Source organism: Girardinichthys multiradiatus, chromosome 1 (genome assembly GCF_021462225.1).
Source record: "Girardinichthys multiradiatus isolate DD_20200921_A chromosome 1, DD_fGirMul_XY1, whole genome shotgun sequence".
NCBI classification, from domain to species: domain Eukaryota; kingdom Metazoa; phylum Chordata; class Actinopteri; order Cyprinodontiformes; family Goodeidae; genus Girardinichthys; species Girardinichthys multiradiatus.
Genome location: NC_061794.1, coordinates 20,741,648 through 20,762,913, shown reverse-complemented (window position 1 = coordinate 20,762,913; position 21,266 = coordinate 20,741,648). Strand labels below are relative to the sequence as shown.

The window sequence follows — 21,266 nt, the reverse complement described above, 5'->3', positions numbered from 1 at the left end:
GCAAAAATGCTGCTTTTATTGATTGGTATGTTCTCTTGTCTTTCCCATTTTGAAGAGTGGCTAAGAAAAATGGGCCTATGTGTCAGGTCACGAGGTCATGGATTTTTCAACACTTTAATCCACTTTTTTAAGTGACAGGACAAAAAAGTGCTTTAAAAGAAAAAAATACTTAAGTTACATTTATTTCCAAGGAGTTGCTTGTAGAAAATGAAATAATTAAAAACATTTTTTCCACTGTATAAATGTAATCTAATTAAATTTTGAACACTTTTGTTTACACAGTCTTACCAAAGGCCAATAAATGATGAGGGTGCTGTATGTGCATGTGTCTGGGATTGTCTCTTAAAAACAGTTATGTGCAATTTTTCCCATTGTATGCTTGCTGTGAGATGTTTATGCTTGTGCATTGTGCCACTAACTGCAGTAATCCTTCTCTGTTGTTACTGATGGCAGTGACAACGATAAAAAGCCACTCAAGGGAACTATGTTGGGTTCCAGAGATGACACAGACTGGGACAGCATCAGCAAAAACAGCTTGGGTGATTACGCAGATGAAGAAGGAGAATTCAATGAGGATGGGTCATTTATTGGAGAGTATGCTGAACCTAAGAACAGGGATTCTATCAGGGAGCCCAGCGGACCCAGCACTGCCACCGCATAAAGCCAGGATTCACTTCAAATTGCCTTTATTAGTTCTTGGGACGGTACATTTAATTTCTTTTACTACTACTACTTTAGACCTAGTCTGATTGACCAAACATGGTTCAATAAAATATACTCGGGTGTTAACAGTTTTATTCGTGGGAGAGTTTTTGTCCATGGTGTTTTATAGAAAGTGTACATTTCTGTCATAAACATCAGTGTGATGTCACGTGTGAATCTGTACATACTGTAAAAGAATGAACTATATTGTAATAGAGTTGTTTAATTTTGACATTAACACTAAATTGCTTTTATACCAACCAACCTATATCAAACACTTTTTTACATCTTTATACTGTCTCGGAAAAAGAAGAGTCAAAAAGGTTTTCCATAAAGTAAACAAAAAATTTTGAAGTTTTTCCTTTTTTTTTTTTTTACACAATTTTATACATACAGCACATGTTCATGTATTACCACAAATACTCACCTGCTTTTTGCTGTTCTTTGTTCTTTTTCCTTTCTGCACAGTTTAAATTACATTTTTAATAAACAAGTATAACTACGGAAGATATGCTATTTTCTACTGTCAGAATAGTTTCTTTTTGTACTGATCTATCACTTTTTTTAAATTACATTTTTAATAAACAGGACACAGCAAATGTAAGAAAAATGTGAACTCAAGAATAAAATGATGTCTGTAAATCTCCAGAGCATATTTTTCATTTCTTATTGGAATTTATTTGGAGCATCAGTTTGTAACAAAAAGAAAGTACACTCACCAGTCACTTTATTAGGTATTAGGTAATTCTTTCCTGCATATATTCAACATGGTTTTGGAAACATTCCTCAAAGATTTTGGGTCATGCTGACTGAAAAAAAAAATGTATTTTGCAGATTCAGTTTTTCCAAAGCCCTATTGTGCAGTTTTGGTGGGACTGAGTCAACTTTAGCCTCAGTTTCCTGTTCTCAGCTAACACGAGGGGTGCCTAGTGTGGTCTTCTACTGCTGTAGACCACCTGCCTTAAAAGTCGCCATGTCCATTCACACAGGGTATTCTGCATACCTTGCTTGGTTGTAACGAGTGGTTATTTGAGCTACTGCTACCTTTTTGTCATCTGGAACCAGCCTGCCCAGTTTGCCATGGACGTGCCCTTTTTTTTCCATATAATTGCCGCTAACTGGATAGACATGGTTGCGCATGAAAATCCCAGTAGATCAGCATTTTTTTTAATACTCAGACTGGCCTGTTCGACACCAACAACCATGCCAGTTTTAATTAAATCCCCTTTCCTACCGATTTTGATCCTCACTTTATACTGCAGCAAGCCGTCTTGACAAACACTGACTAAGAATAATTCAAATGTGGTTAAATTAAATTATTAAGGAACCTGTCAAAGTTAAATGGTGAATTATGCTTTCACCTTTTGGCCTTTGGAGTGAATTTGCAGCAATTTTTTACACCCTTAGAATCCTTCAAACTTTTCACATTAGCTGACTTTATTGTGCAGAGTACCAGGATGAATCAGATACTGTGTGCTATCTCTAGTTATTTAATGGATTTCTTTTAAAACTGCCTCTTGTTCTCATATTCCGAGCGCTCAATTTGAAGTTCCTGTTGAAAGCTCTTTTCACTGTGAACAAAAAAAATAAATTTATTCTAACCCATTTCAAACAAATTATGGACACAAATCAAGTACGTTCATTCAAAGCATAATGATGTTACCAATTTTATTTCACATCTACCTAATGCATAAGATAAGATTTGACCATGTGTTTCTAAAACATTTATCAATGGTATGCTTAAATTACACTGAGACCATTCATGAGATTGAATTAAACACATAAAAGGAAATCAACAATAGGACACCAGTGATTCCAGCTGCAGTGCTTTACCAGTGAGAGGTTTTCTTTTTTTTTATCTGAACTACATACATTTTAAAATTCAATGACCATTTAGAAGTACAAGACAACCTTTAAGTAAATCACCTCAAAATACTTTTGGTATTTCAGAAACAGGCTACTTGGCTTTTAGAAGCACATATCAGGCATACTTTAAAGACCAAATTGCATTTACAGTATCCTCAACATTTATCTGCACCCCTGGTAAAGACGTGTAAAAAGCCTGAAAATAACTTAATTAATCCTTCAATTTCAGTACATACAGGTCCTTCTCAAAATATTAGCATATTGTGATAAAGTTCATTATTTTCCATAAGGTCATGATGAAAATTTAACATTCATATATTTTAGATTCATTGCACACTAACTGAAATATTTCAGGTCTTTTATTGTCTTAATATGGATGATTTTGGCATACAGCTCATGAAAACCCAAAATTCCTATTTCACAGAATTAGCATATTTCATCCGACCAATAAAAGAAAAGTGTTTTTAATACAAAAAACGTCAACCTTCAAATAATCATGTACAGTTATGCACTCAATACTTGGTCGGGAATCCTTTGGCAGAAATGACTGCTTCAATGCGGCGTGGCATGGAGGCAATCAGCTTGTGGCACTGCTTAGGTCTTATGGAGGCCCAGGATGCTTCGATAGCGGCCTTTAGCTCATCCTGAGTGTTGGGTCTTGAGTCTCTCAACGTTCTCTTCACAATATCCCACAGATTCTCTATGGGGTTCAGGTCAGGAGAGTTGGCAGGCCAATTGAGCACAGGGATACCATGGTCAGTAAACCATTTACCAGTGGTTTTGGCACTGTGAGCAGGTGCAAGGTCGTGCTGAAAAATGAAATCTTCATCTCCATAAAGCTTTTCAGCAGATGGAAGCATGAAGTGCTCCAAAATCTCCTGATAGCTAGCTGCATTGACCCTACCCTTGATAAAACACAGTGGACCAACACCAGCAGCTGACACGGTATCCCAGACCATCACTGACTGTGGGTACGTGACACTGGACTTCTGGCATTTTGGCATTTCCTTCTCCCCAGTCTTCCTCCAGACTCTGGCACCTTAATTTCCGAATGACATGCAGAATTTGCTTTCATCCGAAAAAAGTACTTTGGACCACTGAGCAACAGTCCAGTGCTGCTTCTCTGTAGCCCAGGTCAGGTGCCTCTGCTGCGGTTTCTGGTTCAAAAGTGGCTTGACCTGGGGAATGCGGCACCTGTAGCCCATTTCCTGCACACCCCTGTGCATGGTGGCTCTGGATGTTTCTACTCCAGACTCAGTCCACTGCTTCCGCAGGTCCCCCAAGGTCTGGAATCGGACCTTCTCCACAATCTTCCTCAGGGTCCGGTCACCTCTTCTCGTTGTTCAGCGTTTTCTGCCACACTTTTTCCTTCCCACAGACTTCCCACTGAGGTGCCTTGATACAGCACTCTGGGAACAGCCTATTCATTCAGAAATTTCTTTCTGTGTCTTACCCTCTTGCTTGAGGGTGTCAATAGTGGCCTTCTGGACAGCAGTCAGGTCGGCAGTCTTACCCATGATTGGGGTTTTGAGTGATGAACCAGGCTGGGAGTTTTAAAGGCCTCAGGAATCTTTTGCAGGTGTTTAGAGTTAACTCGTTGATTCAGATGATTAGGTTCATAGCTCGTTTAGAGACCCTTTTAATGATATGCTAATTTTGTGAGACAGGAATTTTGGGTTTTCATGAGCTGTATGCCAAAATTATCTGTATTAAGACAATAAAAGACCTGAAATATTTCAGTTAGTGTGCAATGAATCTAAAATATATGAATGTTAAATTTTCACCATGACATTATGGAAAATAATGAACTTTATCACAATATGCTAATATTTTGAGAAGGACCTGTATATTCAATGTTGCAAAAATCCCACATTAGAAAATAGGGTCAGATGAGAACAAAATGTAACCTTTTGGCTTACATTCAAAATGCAATGTGAGACAGAAAACTAGCATTGCACATCACCCTGAACATACCACCCCAACTCTCAATCTTGGTGGTGGCAGCATCATGCTTTAGGAAGACTACAGGGCAATCCTAGAAAAAAAAAAGGAAAAACTTGAGTCTGGAGTGGAGATTCACCAGAAACACCACTCCAAACACACAGAGCTATAAAAGAATCATTTGGATCAAATCCTACTCCTGTTTTAAGATGGCCCAACCCTAATGTAGTCAAAAACTGAATGGAAAGAATGGATAGAGACTTGCTGATCTCTGTCCACTCTGACTGAGCTTAAGCATTTTGGAATATAAGACTGGGGATGTTAGTCTCTAGATGTGCAAAGCTGGTCAAGATTTGCAGCTGCAATGGCATTAAAATGGGATTTGACAAATTATTGGCTAAAAGCAAGGGCATTCCCCAGTTTCCACATACAGGTCCTTCTCAAAATATTAGCATATTGTGATAAAGTCCATTATTTTCCATAATGTCATGATGAAAATTTAACATTCATATATTTTAGATTCATTGCACACTAGCTGAAATATTTCAGGTCTTTTATTGTCTTAATACGGATGATTTTGGCATACAGCTCATGAAAACCCAAAATTCCTATCTCACAAAATTAGCATATTTCATCCGACCAATAAAAGAAAAGTGTTTTTAATACAAAAAACGTCAACCAGGTGCCAGGTCGTGCTGAAAAATGAAATCTTCATCTCCATAAAGCTTTTCAGCAGATGGAAGCATGAAGTGCTCCAAAATCTCCTGATAGCTAGCTGCATTGACCCTGCCCTTGATAAAACACAGTGGACCAACATCAGCAGCTGACACAGCACCCCAGACCATCACTGACTGTGGGTACTTGACACTGGACTTCTGGCATTTTGGCATTTCCTTCTCCCCAGTCTTCCTCCAGACTCTGGCACCTTGATTGCCGAATGACATGCAGAATTTGCTTTCATCCGAAAAAAGTACTTTGGACCACTGAGCAACAGTCCAGTGCTGCTTCTCTGTAGCCCAGGTCAGGCGCTTCTGCCGCTGTTTCTGGTTCAAAAGTGGCTTGACCTGGGGACTGCGGCACCTATAGCCCATTTCCTGCACACGCCTGTGCACGGTGGCTCTGGATGTTTCTACTCCAGACTCAGTCCACTGCTTCCGCAGGTCCCCCAAGGCCTGGAATCGGCTCTTCTCCACAATCTTCCTCAGGGTCCGGTCACCTCTTCTCGTTGTGCAGCGTTTTCTGCCACACTTTTTCCTTCCCCACAGACTTCCCACTGAGGTGCCTTGATACAGCACTCTGGAAACAGCCTATTCGTTCAGAAATTTCTTTCTGTGTCTTATCCTCTTGCTTGAGGGTGTCAATAGTGGCCTTCTGGACAGCAGTCAGGTCGGCAGTCTTACCCATGATTGGGGTTTTGAGTGATGAACCAGGCTGGGAGTTTTAAAGGCCTCAGGAATCTTTTGCAGGTGTTTAGAGTTAACTCGTTGATTCAGATGATTAGGTTCATAGCTCGTTTAGAGACCCTTTTAATGATATGCTAATTTTGTGAGATAGGAATTTTGGGTTTTCATGAGCTGTATGCCAAAATCATCCGTATTAAGACCATAAAAGACCTGAAATATTTCAGTTAGTGTGCAATGAATCTAAAATATATGAATGTTAAATTTTCATCATGACATTATGGAAAATAATGGACTTTATCACAATATGCTAATATTTTGAGAAGGACCTGTACATCTTTAAAAAAATGTAATACCATTGTATTATCTTCCTTCCATTTTAGAAGAATGCACTTCTTTGTGCTGGTTTATTACATAACGTTTGTGGTTGTATATGAAAAAGTTCAAAGAGCAGAACTACTTTTGCAAGGCACTGTGTTTGAATGCTAGACGAAAGTCCTGCAAGCCATAAGCATCTTAACCTCTTAATCCTGAGAGTCCATTTTCTCCAAAAAATGCATACTTATACTTTACAAGGCATTTGCCAACTTGTACAATGCCTAAACTGCAAATCTTGATATCAACTAACAGAAATGTCCTGGAGGATGATGTGGATGTGAAAATTTGTAAATTATTCTGGACCTCATTAAATGAGGTTTAAATGCCCCCCATAAAATTTCCACCTGAAAAAAACCAGATGTACAAAACCTCTTACTCTTGCTGTAAAGAAGGAAATAAACACAATAAGTTGTAATTACAACATCTGAGTGACATCTGTAGACAGCCGGTTTGTCAACACAACAAGCAATTGAAAGTTATACATGTTTAGACTGAAACAAATCCAGGTAGACCCCTACTGTGCCATTTTGTGCCATTTTGGGACAGTTTGTCACAATTATTTAAATTTTGAATTTATTCTTGAAATTGAAAATAGCTTTTGCTAGGCACAGATTGGGCGAAGACTTGGAAGCTCCTACAGAATCAAAAACCACAGACCTCCAAGCTTCATGTGGCCTTCAGATTACTGCGCAGAGAGCTTCATGGAATAAGTTTATATGGCCAAGCAGCTGTATAAAAGCTTTGCATTACTAAGGGCAATGTAAAATTTTGGATGCAGTGCTCTAAAGCATTTCAACCTGGAAAGACTCACAAAGAGAAGACAGGGATGCAATTAGAAAAGTTTATTAGTGAATGTTTATATCTTTGGCGCTCGGACCCCAGTGGAAAACATGAATGCTGAGAATGGCATGCGCTTGAATGAACATCTTAGGGTTAGATTTAAAGATGTCTTCCCCCCTGGGATCCGATCCTGGTGGTGGAGTGGAGGCCTGAGGAGATTTGGAAAGAGTTTGGAAGCCAAGTGGTGGAGATGGGGTGGAGGAGGGTCAAAGTTCAGCTGCAGAACGGAGGGTTCCATGGATGAAGATCTTTTAAAGCTGAGCCTTGAAGGATGATTGGCCAGGGAGAAATGCAGACTTGACGCTGATTGGTGGAGCAGAGCCGCATGGAGGAGTAATTAGACGAAGCTGGAGGTAATGGTGAGTTTTCCATGTTGAATTTTCGTTTAAACTCCATAACTCTACTAGAGCAGTGGCAATGCCCTCTTTGAACTAAAGAATCATGACCCCCTGTCTACCAATTTAAATGAAAACATTTTTGTATGGATCTATTTTTTAGAAGTTGGGCTCAGGCTCCTAGTAATGAAAGAAACTCTTAATACTTCAACATAAAATTTTTGGACAATAATGCTGCAAACTGTGTTGGAACACTTTGGCGATAGTCCCTTCCTGTTCTAACATTATTGTTTGGTGTGGAAGAGCCTCAACCCTATAGAAGACTTGTGGTAAGAATTACAATAGAGACTGTTAGCCAAGTCTTCTTGTCCAACATCAGTGTCTGACCTCACAAAGGCACTTCTGGAACAAAGGCCATAAACACACTCCTAGACCTTCTACAAAGCCTTCCCAGAAGAGTTGAAGCTGTTATAGCAACAAAGGGTGGGCCTACATCATATTTATTCCATTGGATTAATAATGGGATGTGTGTGAAGGCAGATGAGTGAATACTTTTAGCAATAGCTATATACATACTTTGTTGCTTCACATCTTTATAGTGTCCTCTTTTATTCCCACCATTATTTCAATTTAGAATATTTTTACCGATTACCTTTAGTAAAAACATCTGTTTTCCAGTTCTTACAAACAAAAGTTAAAAGAAGAACGTTTACCGAGATATAATTGCTTTTATTTAAAATTGAAAACCAATAACTATGTCTAGTCATGCAAAAATGTTACAGTAAATATTGATTACAACGTCATATTTAATATAGCAAAATTGTTTTTGTATCCATTTATATAAATGTACTTTATTGTATTTAGATTTTAATACTCATCAAAAATATAAAACTCCTTGCTATACTTTAGTAGTTTTTGATTGCTTGTTGTGGAGAATATAAACCTATTTTTTTGCTTTTCTCTTTGTAGCCCAACACAACTCATATTAGCTGCTTAATATTTCAGGCCATCTGTGCTGTTAGACTGTTGCTGACATTGGAAACAGAACTCCAACTAGAATGATGGATGGCGCTCCTTTAGTTTCCGACCATTGGTCATGTGAACGTTTATTTAAGAACAAGCCTTAAAACATTGCTTTCCCCTGAATCTATTTTACATCTTAACACACCTCATAGCCTCCTTAAGTTACCTTCAAAACTGTTTAGCTTGCCTGATTATTTGAAATAGATATTCCTATAATCAAAGTCAAGATTGGATAGGGAAGTTAAATATAAAGGTCATTTAAAGGGATAATCCCTGTATTGCCAGGGATTAAGCCCTCATCTTTCTCCGGACATCATAAATCCTTTAAGCCCCCCCCCCCCACACACACACAAACACCACCACAACCACACACACACAAGCAGCATTTTTCTCCATAAAATCTATTTTGAGGATATGTACAGGTGAACAGTTTAGAAGTCAGGCTCTGAAACGATCATCAGGACCATAACCATGTCAAATAGAATAGCCCTGCTTGTTGCGTCTCTTGTGCTCATGTCATCATGGTAGACGGTGCAACATAAGTACAGCTTAAATCTGAGTTCAGAGTCAATCAATTCCTTCCGTTCGATGTGATCGGAGCTGATATTTAGGCCAAGTACTCTGGAAATTGCCTTGTGGGAAGAAATCGATAACATGTTTGCACATGCTGGGAGCTTGAGTCAACTCTGGATAAATGTTTAAAAGCATCGAGGCTACAAGGGCAGGATGCTGTGCAGACACAGCACCACAGAGGGAGGTGTGGAGTTTTCTCAGGGTGCCACATACTGCGTTTACACTGCAGCTTACACCCCAGAGAGGTGGATGGTAACAACTTTGACCATGAAGATCTCATCAATATTAAACATTCTTGGGTTCACAGAGTGGGGAATTGTGACAGGTGTGTCTGGAGGTATACTCTTCAGGAAATCCATCTCCTCTTTTAGTTTTCTGAGTCTTGCTCTTAAAATGCTTCTAGTGAGGAACTTGAGGTGAACCAACATTGTGATTTTAGCTTTTAAATATTTTACAGTTAAACACAAATTGTCTCTTGACCAGTCTACAAACATATTGCTAGAAAAAGGGGGTTAGGATGAGGTGAGAGAAGGAGGGCTGAGGAAGTATGTTTTGAATTAAAGCATGTTTCTGCATTCTTGAAAGGTAGCTTATGACCTTGACATCCAATCAAAAATGACTTATTTATGATCTTCTAATAGATTTCTCTCTGTAGAAATGAATGTGTATTTATCTTATTCTCTGGAGCAATCTGATGCAAAAAATTGTGAAATAATGATATCTGCCTAGCTTTTGTTGGGAAACACTAGGATATATACAGCATGTTTTTGTAGGTGCTAAACGTGGCCAAACCTGCCAAAAAGCTTGTGCTTCTCAGAACTTAGAACTTAGAAACAGAAGTAAAATGAAACAGGAACTACGGAGAAACCAGTCCAGAAAGGACCAGGCTGACAGAAATAAAACAGGAACAACTTAGAAACCCTAACTGCAAGAAACCTAACTACATAACAGAAAAAAACACAAATTCTAACATATCATGACACTAATTTGCTGAAGTGGATCTAATAATTTTGCAAATACATTTTTAAATCACATAAATTGTCTAACTTCTATTTCAAGTCTGTTTGTCTTTTTTATAAATACGGAATCCAGACAAACCCAGATCTTTTTTGGGGGGAGAGGGTGCAACCGTGGCCATTATGGTAGGGGTTTGTCCTGTAACTGGTGATTTGCCGGTTAGAACCCCCCGCCCTGTCCTTCACCCGCCTTGCTGCTAATGGTGGCCAGAGGACTCAGTGGCGGCGATTGTATGGCAGCCTCCCCTCTGTGAGTCCGCCCCAGGCCAGCTGTGGCTACAATGTAGTGTAACACTGTGTGAATGTGTGTATGAATGGGTGGATGACTGATTGTAGTGTAAAGTGCTTCGTGACTTGATGAAGCGCTATACAAGTACAGACCATTTACCATTTATCATTATAAGTTACAAAAGTCTACATGTAACTACTACATGCGCGACAGGCATGGCATGATCAAAAAACAAGACATGATCTGAGAAATGTTTCCACCCCAAAAGACAGAACAGGTGTGTATTTATGGAGTGTAAACCAGGTGGAGCTAGGAGACAGATTAGTTTGGAGCAGGTGAACCGGATAAAGATAATTAACAGAGAACACAATGTGACAGGAGCAAAACATGGCTTGAACAGAACGCAAATCCAAGGAAACAAACTAATAGAACTATTACTAGAAAAACATGAAACAAAAACATAAACAGGAAAAGAATAAAGAGAAGCATGATTCAAAACTCGAGCAGTGAAAACATATAAGGAAAAAACCCGAAAGCAAAAACCAAACAACCCCAAATCATAACATGTAATAAATCACCTCGATATAGAAATGCTATCATGACGGGATTCCTCCTGCGAGATTTTTTTTTCAAGGTTTTAAGGAGTGCCTCATCAAGTCAAATCCTGGAGTTATCTGTTAATTGAAATAATAATAATAATAATGAATGAGTGTGTGCGTGGTTGTTTGTGTGTTGCCCTGCGACGGACTGGCGACCTGTCCAAGGTGTACCCTGCCTCTCGCCCATAGACTGCTGGAGATAGGCACCAGCTCCCCCACGACCCACTATGGAATAGGCGGTAGAAAATGACTGACTGACTGAAATAATAGTAGAACATTTTCACTGTTTCTATATGTTTCTGGCTGAAGAGAACACAGAAGTTGCTTTTAATTGGCAGGATGGGGATATGAAGAAGAATGCATTGTTTCATAACCGCCCCCCCAACACACATTGTTCCTGGAACAGTCAAAAATGCATTTTCCGATTAAAATTTCCCAACACATATTGATTCCATCTTTAAGACAAAAAGAAAATCAAAATGAAAAATGTCGTCAGTAAGAGCTGTCTCCACAACTAAAAAAAAACCCATTTAGTTTGTGTTCCTTTTCTGTTTCTGTTCATTCCCTTTGCTAAAATTGAATTTGTCTCACTGAAGTTCAAATGGAATGGAATGATTCTGCATACAGAGAATCCTTTTAGAGGGCTATTATTTCCCCAGTAAACTGTTTTAGATGCAAGCCCAGACACTCTCAAATGCTAGCCAGCGACTGAGTGGATGTTTGTGTGCATGTGTGCGCTTCTTTTGTGTGCTTGAACAGTAGGAAGCAGGGACATTCAACCGTGGCAGAAACTAATGAAACATGCATGTGTAATATGATTACCATGTCAGCATGCCTATGCCACTGAACAGAGGTCTGCTTCGACAGAGATATCTGCACAACACTGCATGCTCTACTTGTAGGTGAACGGGCAGCAGGTGCAGAGGAAGAAAAATCATGGTTGGCTTTGGTTAGCCTAATGACAATACTTAGAGCCACCCAAAAGAGCTTGATGATGATATAAGACTATTCAGGTGTACGTTTCATTAAAGAGTGCCATTTTGGTGTGTTTTTTTTTTTAGGTCAACACATTCTGGGTTTGATCCAACAAAAGATTTCATCTTGACTACTGCTGCAGAATTAGATAAGAGACTTGTAAGTGCTGTGTGGGTGGAAAATTATTCTCACCTTTGTTACTTAGCTCAGAGCTGTCAAAGCAACATCTTGGCACAAACCACAATCTGCACACAAGTGTTTGATCAAACTCCTCGTCATGTGGCAAATGGCACTCTTAACTTGCACAGTTAAAGCAAAAGCTGTTTACATACTCCACCTGCTCACTTGCTGAATGTTAGATTTTTTGTATTCTGGCCAGAATGATCTAGTCCAAGTTTGACCGGTCCATAGGCTTGTCTGGGCCCAAGGTGATCCGAATGTCAAAACCACATGTTAAAATCATCTTTTTGTTTTTTCACAAGCAGAATAAAGGTTTAAGAAATGTCAGACTGTGTTTTAAAGAATTTGTGTTCAGTGTAAAATTATGCTACCTTATGACTTTAGTTTCTGACTTGGAGATGATCAGCTGCAGTCAAGAATCATTAAAAACTGTAAAAACAGGCCTGTATTTTAAAACTGTACGCTCTAAAGAAGATGCCAATTTTAGGGCCATTAGCAGCTAAAAGTGAGGGTATTTTAGCAGGGTTTACAAATTGCATCTTGTCTGTCACCAAGTCACAATTATGTGTTTCCTACTAAGTATCCAAAATAATGACATGCAAGATATTTTAAAACGGTGGAGGCAAGTGTTTTTATAAACAGGTTTTTTGGCCCACCTGATAAAACTGTGAACCCAAGAAGTATTTCTTTTTTAAGAGACTAGACCAAATACAACAGGTTGTCAAGCTTAAAGAAGTTCTCTTTATATCTGGGCCCATATTAATAGGTACAACTTACAGGTCTATATATTGCGCTATAAATCCAAAATAATCCTAAAGCCAAACAAAGCCATAAAATGCTCTATTTTTCATAAACAGAATATTTTTGAATTTTGATCAAATGCAGCCACCATTCTTAATAAAAAAACCCTGAAAATATCCTTCAGTTTAGTGCCATATTGGAACTGCAACATACAACCATATTATCTTGTAGTGCTTAAATCATCTACTACTGGTAGTGCAAATAGGAACCTCACTCAGGTTATAAATGACAGATAACCTATGTTTTTTTCTGCTTATTTACTTGTTACACACCTTGAAAAGACAAAACCCTGGGTACTAACCATATCACCAACATCAAAAACCACTTCTTTGATGTACTTGAATTGTTTTTATAGTCAACTTATAGCAAAGGTGAGAAGTCTCTTCCAAATGTTGGAAGTTTTATTGAGAGTGGCTAATTAACAAAACATTCATGTTTTTGGACAGTGAAAGTCAACTGGAGTACCGAGAAAAAAACCAAGCAGGGAATGAAAACAAATGTTTGAAACCCATACAGAGAGTTCCTGGAAGGTATTTAAACCCAGGAACCGCTTGCTGGAAGGCAGCAGTGCTTACAACTACGCCCCCATGCAGCCTAGCGAGAAACATATTCTGATATTTGGTTTTTGAAGTTAGAATAATAAGCAGAAGCATAGGACAAGCCGAGCATACAGAACATGTGCACCTCCTGTACTTCACAAGCTAATTAAAAACATTTTTTTTTTCTATTCGCTGGTTTTTGTTAATTAGCAAGTGATGAGCAGTTCTGTATATCAATGAGAAAAAAGAGACAGTCTATCAGTTCGATTTTTCTAAAGAAATTCTTTTTTTTTCTTTTAAGGGTGTTCCTGCCGTTTGTCTGCCATGAAACATCTTTCCTGAATTATTCATGCAACCTTCATTAAAACACCTCAATTTGCATAACACACAGGGCCGTACAGGAAACATTAAGGCTTTTGATCGTGGTGTACATGTCAAATAATTTAACACAGATATGGACCACCAAGAAGCCATGGAACATCAAAAGCTTGACATTTCTTTAAAACGATTAGGGACTTTAGTCAGCTTATGTTTAAAAATGAGAACTTTACATGTAGTGTGGTATATGGGTCAGTTTCATCCCATTTGGTGCAATAAACTGATACAGTCTGATGAAGGATTTGTGATTTGTGAAGACAATGTTCAAGTTATTTTTGGTGGAAGTAACTACAGCATGTTCTGTTGCCCAGAGGCATGTATAATTGCAGCTTTTGCAAACCAATTTAATCGCACCCACATGTCTCTGAATCTTTTATATTTAATTCAGTTTGCTAGCGGTTTCTCCTTGGTGGTACCAATAAGGTTAATGAGGCCACAATAAAAGTTTAAAGGAGCAGAAGAGGCAGACCTAATGTTGTCTTTCATGAAAAATGGTGAAAGTAAATTGTGTTTGTGCACATAGGAAAGGAACCAGTATAAACCTCTAACGGACACACTGCATGAGCAAATGATGCCGACATTCACAAGTAAATATGAAACATTTAAAATGTTAAGTTGGTGACATGGTACTTTTATCTATATGGACAGAATGCCTTGATATCACTAGAAAATGGGGCTTCCTCTTCCTCTGCCAATTCAACCCATTGTCTTTAAAGCAACAGAAAATAAATGGATTGATGGTTGTGAAATTCTAAGTTACCATCTACTCTGTCGGTGCTCATAATAACTGAGATTGAACCGATTACATGAGACTGACTAAAACATAATTATTAGCTAAGAAACTTTCTTCATAAACATTTAAAATAAAACTTACAAATGTTTCAAGGGAACCTGATAAATAAATTAGGACTGCTTTTATACATAAACTTTGTGATGTTTTAATCAAGTAAGGCACATCATGCCATTCAAAGAGTTTAGAATATGCATTCATTTGTAAACAGTTGAATGGATATAAAACCTTTACTGTTTTTTAGTTTCAGGTTTCCATAAACCATGTCAAGGCTTTCACCCAGTTAATCTTTGAGGTTCCCTGGTTTCCTCTCAGAATTTAGTCTGACCCTCTCTGCAATGCTATGCAGGAAAGGGGGAAAAGGCGAGGAAATAATGAAGAGAAATGACGAATAGAACTGGGTCTAAAGCCAACATTGGGGTGCACATAATGATACATTCAACAATGACATCCTTGGTGAACATTACGATCGAAGCTTGAATTTTCCACCCCTAACAGCAAAAATCTTTTCACTGCCTCTAGATAAAATTATTGATTTATGTTCACAGAAACAATTTTCTTCTGCTGTGATACAGAAACACAGAAAGATGGTTACATAATGTAATCACTGTGTTGTTGTATCATATTTAACGAGGAAATGTTTAATATTGGTGCTCAAATAGGTTATGTGGATTGCACAGATGATGGTCAAGCAGAAATACTAGCCTAGTGTATTGGAGTACCCAATAAGCTTTGCAAAGAGTAAAATATTTTCCTATATTTATACTGAAACTGTTCTTTTATTGTTGAAGGTGTGGCAACAGGACAGTGATTTGAGAGGAGATCATGGAGTGAACATAAAGAGCTTTGTTTTTGGAAGGAAAAATACTTCAGCTAAACTGCAAAAGAATACATTAGCCAATTTTCCTCCGAAAATCCTGGAATTTAAATACCTGGGGTTACTCTTACTCAGGTAAAAAGGAATCCCTAATTTGTGTGCTTTCTCTTTTCAATGCTCTAAAAGGCATGTATTTATATCAGCCTAATGACGTATGAGGAAGTTGTAAGGATATCTGTACTACACCTCCAGTCTCCATTTAAAACTACCGGTGGCAAAATGCATTGTGGGATATCTTGCTACACAGATCACTGCCCCTTTAAGAATCTGAAAAATACTACTCCCAGTCAAGGACATTTTATCTGTGAAAGTATGGACCCAGGAAAGCAACATTACTCGGATAAAATTGTGTTGAAATGTGCAGAGGGCTTTCAAAATCCCAACATTGGCTGAAGGTCCCTGCAATGGAAATTGAGCTATTGAGGAATGAAGACCTTTCAATAAAACTGAACGAAAAACCTCTAATACAGATCCTTCTCAAAATATTAGCATATTGTGATAAAGTTCATTATTTTCCATAATGTCATGATGAAAATTTAACAGTCATATATTTTAGATTCATTGCACACTAACTGAAATATTTCAGGTCTTTTATTGTCTTAATACGGATGATTGTGGCATACAGCTCATGAAAACCCAAAATTACTGTCTCACAAAATTAGCATATTTCATCCGACCAATAAAAGAAAAGTGTTGTTAATACAAAAAACGTCAACCTTCAAATAATCATGTACAGTTATGCACTCAATACTTGGTCGGGAATCCTTTTGCAGAAATGACTGCTTCAATGCGGCGTGGCATGGAGGCAATGCCTGTGGCACTGCTGAGGTCTTATGGAGGCCCAGGATGCTTCGATAGCGGCCTTTAGCTCATCCAGAGTGTTGGGTCTTGAGTCTCTCAATGTTCTCTTCTGAAAACTGAAATCTTCATCTCCATAAAGCTTTTCAGCAGATGGAAGCATGAAGTGCTCCAAAATCTCCTGATAGCTAGCTGCATTGACCCTGCCCTTGATAAAACACAGTGGACCAACACCAGCAGCTGACACGGCACCCCAGACCATCGCTGACTGTGGGTACTTGACACTGGACTTCTGGCATTTTGGCATTTCCTTCTCCCCGGTCTTCCTCCAGACTCTGGCACCTTGATTTCCGAATGACATGAAGAATTTGCTTTCATCCGAAAAAAGTACTTTGGACCACTGAGCAACAGTCCAGTGCTGCTTCTCTGTAGCCCAGGTCAGGCGCTTCTGCCGCTGTTTCTGGTTCAAAAGTGGCTTGACCTGGGGAATGCGGCACCTGTAGCCCATTTCCTGCACACGCCTGTGCACGGTGGCTCTGGATGTTTCTACTCCAGACTCAGTCCACTGCTTCCACAGGTCCCCCAAGGTCTGGAATCGGCCCTTCTCCACAATCTTCCTCAGGGTCCGGTCACCTCTTCTTGTTGTGCAGCGTTTTCTGCCACACTTTTTCCTTCCCCACAGACTTCCCACTGAGGTGCCTTGATACAGCACTCTGGGAACAGCCTATTCGTTCAGAAATTTCTTTCTGTGTCTTACCCTCTTGCTTGAGGGTGTCAATAGTGGCCTTCTGGACAGCAGTCAGGTCGGCAGTCTTACCCATGATTGGGGTTTTGAGTGATGAACCAGGCTGGGAGTTTTAAAGGCCTCAGGAATCTTTTGCAGGTGTTTAGAGTTAACTTGTTGATTCAGATGATTAGGTTCATAGCTCGTTTAGAGACCCTTTTAATGATATGCTAATTTTGTGAGATAGGAATTTTGGGTTTTCATGAGCTGTATGCCAAAATCATCTGTATTAAGACAATAAAAGACCTGAAATATTTCAGTTAGTGTGCAATGAATCTAAAATATATGAATGTTAAATTTTCATCATGACATTATGGAAAATAATAAACTTTATCACAATATGCTAATATTTTGAGAAGGACCTGTATAAGCCCTATCTGTTTGCCCAGCTTCTCAACTGGGCAACCAGATGACAAACTGCTTTAAGGAGTGCTGATTTAATAGAAGGTCAGGCTAGAGAGCAAAGGACACTAAGCATTACATGTGGAGTGGAACAGAATATTGCAACAAAGAATGAGGCAGAGTAGGGTGATTAGTGAAGTGGACACAGCTCCTGAGGAAAGTGGTTCTTTCATCTGACCCGTATCAAAGTCAGGAACGTGGAGCCGTGGTAGCACAAAAAAACTATATAAAGCAAGAGCTGGACTGTAAAGGACACATCAGAACAGACAACAGGTTCCTGCAGGTGCTTTGGAACTGGCAAACATGCTCCATTATCTGAGGTAGTTGAACTAAAATCTGAACTCCATTCCATCGAACAGCTTTCTTGCTTTAAACTCGAGGTTACTTGGATGTCCCCTGTACCAGAAGATGTGACTAGCACTGCCGCTTTTCTAGATGCACCTTCTACAGTCCTCCATTGTAAAGGGTCTTTTGAGACCCTTTACAATGGAGGACTGTAAAGGGTCTCAAAAGACGTTTTCATAAGCTTTTAGACCCTTCTGATGTTTGCAGAGGAGATTTTCACCTTTCTGTCACCTCTGGCAGAGCTTCCTTGGGACATAGATGAGCCACCATTACAAATTTGCAGAGCGGATCCCACTAGAAAGCGTGCATCCTCTCACCCCACCTCACAATCCCCTGACCAGCTGACACAGTATTTTACATTCCTAAAATGCCAACGACCTCAAAGTCTTTTGCAGTGTAATGTTTCCCCCACTGTTAGTATAGACCTCAATCTTCATCTCCTTATGTCAGCAGCACAGCCTCTCCTCCAACGCTTGGAGCTCCAGCTGTGTGCATTGGCCACCAGCAGCCCAGCACTTGGCTTTCAGGTCACAAGGCCACATCACTGGGCACACAAAGCATTACCTAAACCCCCTGCCAATCAATCTAACCTGTTGAGTCCTCCTTAAGTCAAACTTACAACCTGCAGCATTTTAGCGGCAGACGACAACCCAGTCATTCTGATAATGAAAACTCCATCATCAGGCATTCATCCTTTCCCAGTGTCATCACATATTGTTTTTCTGGTGAGAATACAGTTGAGCTAATTGAACTGATTCCAGCTCTTATTGACTTGGATCGCTTTGTAAACTTTGTTTTCTGGTCCCAAAACTCCATTTCCATTCCAAATACTGTAGGTCATGGTCATCCTCTGCTGATATGCTGAAGTACATATCAAGCCCTCTCAGTTTTACTCTTCTTAATGTTAGATCTCTTTGTAATAAAACCTTCATCTTAAATATATCATAATATCTCATAATCTTTTGACTACATTCTCCTTACTGAGACTGGCTTGACAATACAGGCAATATTGAATTAACTGAAGCTTCTCTGCCAAACTTTTAATTTGCACATTGCCCAAGGCTTGATGGGAAAGGTGATGGTGTTACTACCATCTTTTTGCATGGTCTATCACAAAATCCTGTCTTATTTGGTTGCTGCTTCACTTTTGAATGTTTAGCTCATCTACTGAAAATATCAAGTCCATGTATAATGTTTATCATCCTCCCAGACTTAAAACTGATTTCTTAATTGAATTTGCTGAACTTTTATACAAGTCTTAGTGGCTACTGCAGTAGAATTTCCCATTCTGGACCCATTCTGTCCTCCACTGTCTCTACAGTGGCGGTTTCGGGCATTGCTGAGTTGGCGCCTTGAGCTGGCAGCTCGAACTGATAACACTCAGGCCCGCTGGGCTCCATAATGCCTCCCTCACCTCCTTGACCTACAAGGAGGTGAGGGAGGTTAAGAATTAACTGAGATTTTTTAGATTCTGGAGTTCTATTTTGTATGTCAGTATTCTGGAGTTTAAGCTGTTCAAATAAAATTTTTGAATAGCTCAAAACTTGTGCCATGAATTTCAGATGGCTTAAGAATTGCAAGAACTGACTCAAAACTATGGAAGCAAATCGTTACCATATTTCAAATGAAAAAGCATTTTCAGAAATGCTTTTTCATTTTAAGATTGTGGCTGCATTGTTTGACTCATAAATGAAATTAGTAATCAATAATCCTATTTGCATTTTAATTTTCTTCTTCAAGACTGCTCATTCTTTCACTTAATTAAAATGAAAAAGAAAAAGACATTTGAGATTTATTTTTCAAAATGTACCCCAGCAAATAGATACCAAAATTCAATTTGAAATGTAAAATTTGAAAATGAAAAAGCATTTCTGGAAATGCTTTTTCATTTTAAGAATGTGGCTGCATTATTTGACCCATAAATAAAATTAGTAATCAGTCATCCTATTTGCATTTGCATTTTCTTCTTCATGACTGCACATTTTATGTCATAATCAAAAAGAAAACAAAGCAGACATTGCTTTTTTGTTTTCGTGGTCTGCCCGCAAAGTACTGCCCAGAACTCGAAAACGAAAAAGCATTCCAAGCTGCGGGCGCAGCAGAGTGACGTCAGCAGCCGCTCTTCCTCAGCTCCCTGCTGACCGAGCTACCCATCTTGTTCGGTAGGGGGCGCTGTGCACGTCTGCAAACGTGCCGAGAAATTGATTGAATTGCAGCAGGGCCGAGCTCAATTTGTGGCAGTGGCAGGCAGAACTGGTAGTTCCAGTGGCAGGCTGTGGCGGAAGCTGCCACCGGAACTGCCACAGCCTGCCGCAGGGTGGCAGGGGATTCCGCGAGGATGCCAGAAGGTGCCAGACCGGCCGTAAAAGCTTGCCAATGCGGTTGCCGCTGTTTTTGTGGAAGCTGATGCTGACTATTGGCAAATGGGATGTCATTGTTGTTATAGCCTGTTACCTTTACATAATGATTTCATTATTGATTATTATTTAATAAACAGCTTTAGACCCATAACATAAGGTGATTGTATTTACTTGACATGGAAAATAAATAGCACTATGTGTATGTGTGACGTGTTGAAAGGATGACGAAGATTTATTGCACAAACAGCCGGTTTATTATAGAGCAGCTATTCTGAATTGTCACTCACAGAAAATTATAAATAAATGCTTAAAAACACGCTGGATGTCCCAGGCCATAAGGCTGCCACCGGAACTACCAGTTCTGCCTGTCACTGCCACAAATTGAGCTCGGCCCTGCTGCAATTCAATCAACTTCTCGGCACGTTTGCAATGTAATGCAATGTGGACGTGCACAGCGCCCCCTACCGAACAAGATGGGTAGCTCGGTCAGCAGGAGGCTGAGGAAGAGCGGCTGCTGACGTCACTCTGCTGCGCCCGCAGCTCGGAATGCTTTTTCGTTTTCGAGTTCTGGGCAGTACTTTGCGGACAGACCACGAAAACGAAAAAGCAATGTCTGCTTTGTTTTCTTTTTGATTATGGCATAAAATGTGCAGTCATGAAGAAGAAAATGCAAATGCAAATAGGATGATTGATTACTAATTTTATTTATGGGTCAAATAATGCAGCCGCATTCTTAAAATGAAAAAGCATTTCTGGAAATGCTTTTTCATTTTCAAATTTTACATTTCAAATTGAATTTTGGTATCTATTTGCTGGGGCATATTTTGAAAAATAAATCTCAAATGTCTTTTTCTTTTTCATTTTAATTAAGTGAAAGAATGAGCAGTCTTGAAGAAGAAAATTAAAATGCAAATAGGATTATTGATAACTAATTTCATTTATGAGTCAAACAATGCAGCCACATTCTTAAAATGAAAAAGCATTTTCTGAAATGCTTTTTCATTTGAAATATGGTAACGATTTGCTTCCATACAAAACAAAATACCAATTAGTTACCAATTCAGAAATTTATTACAATTCAAGAATCCTGAAATTTGGCAATTCTTGGCGCTTCATATTTTTTGTGAGCTGTGTG

At 39.1% G+C, this 21,266-nt stretch overlaps 1 protein-coding gene across 2 annotated transcripts in view; it reads left to right on the top strand.

The window, feature by feature from the left end:
- LOC124868915 (neural cell adhesion molecule L1-like protein) overlaps window positions 1-1,350 on the top strand; it is a 90,925-nt gene extending 89,575 nt beyond the window's left edge. For both annotated transcript variants that reach the window (XM_047366571.1, XM_047366562.1), the window contains exon 26: window positions 454-1,350. In XM_047366571.1, the coding sequence (XP_047222527.1) occupies window positions 454-661 (208 nt within the window). In that variant the 3' untranslated portion in view covers window positions 662-1,350. The remainder of the gene's footprint in view (window positions 1-453) is intronic.
- The last annotated feature ends 19,916 nt before the right edge of the window (window positions 1,351-21,266 follow it).